The sequence below is a fragment of the Symsagittifera roscoffensis genome, chromosome 2 (genome assembly GCF_963678635.1).
Source record: "Symsagittifera roscoffensis chromosome 2, txSymRosc1.1, whole genome shotgun sequence".
NCBI lineage: Eukaryota > Metazoa > Xenacoelomorpha > Acoela > Convolutidae > Symsagittifera > Symsagittifera roscoffensis.
The window spans coordinates 12,694,293-12,698,666 of NC_087063.1; the positions used below are offsets into that span (position 1 = coordinate 12,694,293).

The window sequence follows — 4,374 nt, forward strand, 5'->3', positions numbered from 1 at the left end:
CGAAAAAAAAATTAACCATTGCAATATACGATATAGCTTAAACATGCAAAAATAATACGTTGAAAAAGCTTAAACATGGCGAGATAGTGAAGCCCGCATTTAAATATATAATAAATTTTTTGAAAAAATTACAAAAACGTCATATCTCGAAACTACAAGGATTTGAACAATCATATTTAGAGGCAAGATTTGTAACTCCTTAGAGTACTCTGACAGCACCCAACTACAGGGTGGAACTTCAAGATTCGTAAATTATTTTGCTATTTGAAACATATGAAATTTTTGAAAAAATCTCAAAAATCGTCTTTTCTCGTTAACTAAAATGATTCGGGCATTCAAAATTGGAGGCCAAATTCGCAACCCTAATTCAATATTGGGCTGCTTAATTTAAACTTAAGGTAAAATAACCACTAAAATCAAATTGGAAAAAACGAAAAAAAAAATCTTATTCATTGCAATATACGTTATAGCTTAAACATGCAAAAATAATACGTTGAAAAAGCTTTAAGATGGCGAGATAGTGAAGCCCGCAATTAAATATATAATAGATTTCGTTGGGCTGATCATTAAAACCGAAAGTTTGCGATTTTTTAAAATTTAGTTCAAAAACTAGCAAATAACCTCATGTACACTAGTGGTTAAAATTGAACCCAAATTCAGATTTTTACTGTCTAAAAACCCTGAATTCAAGGACCATTTTGGACAAAAATTACTTTCAGTTTTCAGATAACTTTAACATAGACCAAGAGCAATTGATCTGAACTACCCTCTATGTTCTCGCTAGAACTCTGGCGAGAAAAACCAAGGCCTTAACTAATGAGTTTTCTTGTGAACAAAGAACAGTGTGTGAAAAAAGTTGAAAACTGAAAGATCGAAATCAAAATCACAAGTTGTTCAGGCGACTTTTGAAGTTGATTTTTTAATGTTTTCATTTTGCGTATTTTATGACATTGAATTCTGCTTTTAAATACCGAAATTTATGGCAGTTCGTTATTCTTTGATGACTTGTAATTTCCGATAATTACGGTTAATTTACGTATGAAATGAAATGTTGTCAATCAGCCAGCTACCCGAAACCGGTCTACCTCAAAACCGAAACGAGGCAGAAATATGGTCCACCGACCCGGACAGGAGCAGTTACTGGATTTGAGAGCTGACCCGGCTAACCTTGGAGCTCTCACCTCTTCTCTTTCTGTTGGGGGGCGAGGCAATTCTCGCTAGAACTCATAGCGAGAAAAACCAAGGCCGTAACTAATGAGTTTTCTGGTAAACGAAGAGCAGTGTGTGAAAAAAGTTGAAAAATGAAAGATCGAAATCAAGTTCACAAGTTGTTCAGGCGCCACTTTTAAAGTTGACTTTTTAATGTTTTCAATTTGCGTATTTTATGACATTGAATTCTGCTTTTAAATACCGAAATTTATGGCAGTTCATTATTCTTTGATGACTTTTAATTTCCGATAATTACGGCTAACTTACGTATGAAATGAAATGTTGTCAATCGGCCAGCTACCCGAAACCGATCTACCTCAGAACCGAAACGAGGCAGAAATACTCTATGAAACTATCAATAATTAATTTCAACTTATCAACGTATTCAGGGTCTGAAAATGCCAGATTTCCTCATCTGTACCAAGTTTTGCATCGATGTGAACTTTTCTTCATATTAGCGGAGTAAAAAAGTTGTTCATGCAACGTGAAACATTCTCAGCGATAAGTTCAATTAATCAGAGTGACAACTTAACAAAACTCTACAATTTCACTTGTTTTGAAAAACTTGTTGCAGATGATGAAACCTGGCGTTTTCAGACCCGGATAAAACTGATAAGTGCTTCAAATTAAAAACTGAGACTTCGAGAGAGGAAAGTTCAGGCCATTTGCTGTCGGTCGGTCGATGTAGAAATTTTGGGAAATTAGGAAGTAAATATAGTCCCAAATGGTCCTTAAAGTTAGGCTATTTAGAAAGTAAAAACCTAAATTTGCGTTTAATTTTGTCCATTAGTGTATAGCTTATTTAAAGCAGTAAACCCAACCGTGTATTGAATTAATCAAATCTGTCGATCAAGAATCGTAATATCAATTTACCCCTCCATCTTGTGAACTTTCTTGTGAACGAAGAACAGTGTGTGAAAAAAGTTGAAAACTGAAAGATCGAAATCAAAATCACAAGTTGTTCAGGCGACTTTTGAAGTTGATTTTTTAATGTTTTCATTTTGCGTATTTTATGACATTGAATTCTGCTTTTAAATACCGAAATTTATGGCAGTTCGTTATTCTTTGATGACTTGTAATTTCCGATAATTACGGTTAATTTACGTATGAAATGAAATGTTGTCAATCAGCCAGCTACCCGAAACCGGTCTACCTCAAAACCGAAACGAGGCAGAAATATGGTCCACCGACCCGGACAGGAGCAGTTACTGGATTTGAGAGCTGACCCGGCTAACCTTGGAGCTCTCACCTCTTCTCTTTCTGTTGGGGGGCGAGGCAATTCTCGCTAGAACTCATAGCGAGAAAAACCAAGGCCGTAACTAATGAGTTTTCTGGTAAACGAAGAGCAGTGTGTGAAAAAAGTTGAAAAATGAAAGATCGAAATCAAGTTCACAAGTTGTTCAGGCGCCACTTTTAAAGTTGACTTTTTAATGTTTTCATTTTGCGTATTTTATGACATTGAATTCTGCTTTTAAATACCGAAATTTATGGCAGTTCATTATTCTTTGATGACTTTTAATTTCCGATAATTACGGCTAACTTACGTATGAAATGAAATGTTGTCAATCGGCCAGCTACCCGAAACCGATCTACCTCAGAACCGAAACGAGGCAGAAATACTCTATGAAACTATCAATAATTAATTTCAACTTATTAACGTATTCAGGGTCTGAAAATGCCAGATATTCTCATCTGTACCAAGTTTTGCATCGATGTGAACTCTTCTTCGTATTAGCGGAGTAAAAAAGTTGTTCATGCAACGTGAAACATTCTCAGCGATAAGTTCAATTAATCAGAGTGACAACTTAACAAAACTCTACAATTTCACTTGTTTTGAAAAACTTGTTGCAGATGATGAAACCTGGCGTTTTCAGACCCGGATAAAACTGATAAGTGCTTCAAATTAAAAACTGAGACTTCCAGAGAGGAAAGTTCAGGCCATTTGCTGTCGGTCGGTCGATGTAGAAATTTTGGGAAATTAGGAAGTAAATATAGTCCCAAATGGTCCTTAAAGTTAGGCTATTTAGAAAGTAAAAACCTAAATTTGCGTTTAATTTTGTCCATTAGTGTATAGCTTATTTAAAGCAGTAAACCCAACCGTGTATTGAATTAATCAAATCTGTCGATCGAGAATCGTAATATCAATTTACCCCTCCATCCTCGCGCAATGTAGTGACCAGGGACAGTCTGAACTTGTCTCCTAGATCCACCGGATAGATCTGGGAGTTGACGTCCAAAATCAGTTCCATCTTGAAGCTCTCCGAGTCGCAGTGCAGTCGGGACACCCGGTCGAATTTGGCGCCCTCCGGGTTGATGTCCTTGACGTCGAAGATGTCTTCAAACAAGACTCCTGCCATGTCTACACTCTTGCAACACTAGTCGGATTTTTCAGTCATACACATCAAAAATTGATCAGCCAACTCAAATACTGCAAATCTGTCGATCAAGAATCGTAATATCAATTTACCCCTCCATCTTGTGAACTTTCTTGTGAACGAAGAACAGTGTGTGAAAAAAGTTGAAAACTGAAAGATCGAAATCAAAATCACAAGTTGTTCAGGCGACTTTTGAAATTGATTTTTTAATGTTTTCATTTTGCGTATTTTATGACATTGAATTCTGCTTTTAAATACCGAAATTTATGGCAGTTCGTTATTCTTTGATGACTTGTAATTTCCGATAATTACGGTTAATTTACGTATGAAATGAAATGTTGTCAATCAGCCAGCTACCCGAAACCGGTCTACCTCAAAACCGAAACGAGGCAGAAATATGGTCCACCGACCCGGACAGGAGCAGTTCCTGGATTTGAGAGCTGACCCGGCTAACCTTGGAGCTCTCACCTCTTCTCTTTCTGTTGGGGGGCGAGGCAATTCTCGCTAGAATTCATAGCGAGAAAAACCAAGGCCGTAACTAATGAGTTTTCTGGTAAACGAAGAGCAGTGTGTGAAAAAAGTTGAAAAATGAAAGATCGAAATCAAGTTCACAAGTTGTTCAGGCGCCACTTTTAAAGTTGACTTTTTAATGTTTTCAATTTGCGTATTTTATGACATTGAATTCTGCTTTTAAATACCGAAATTTATGGCAGTTCATTATTCTTTGATGACTTTTAATTTCCGATAATTACGGCTAACTTACGTATGAAATGAAATGTTGTCAATCGGC

General features: G+C 36.4%; 1 protein-coding gene across 1 annotated transcript in view; it reads right to left on the reverse strand.

Annotated features, from left to right (window-relative positions):
- Positions 1-3,638, reverse strand: part of LOC134839400 (DNA-directed RNA polymerases I, II, and III subunit RPABC3-like) — a 5,495-nt gene extending 1,857 nt beyond the window's left edge. The window contains exon 1 of the mRNA XM_063854934.1: positions 3,360-3,638. Within this exon, the coding sequence (XP_063711004.1) occupies positions 3,360-3,566 (207 nt within the window). The 5' untranslated portion in view covers positions 3,567-3,638. The remainder of the gene's footprint in view (positions 1-3,359) is intronic.
- Between the last annotated feature and the right edge of the window lie 736 nt (positions 3,639-4,374).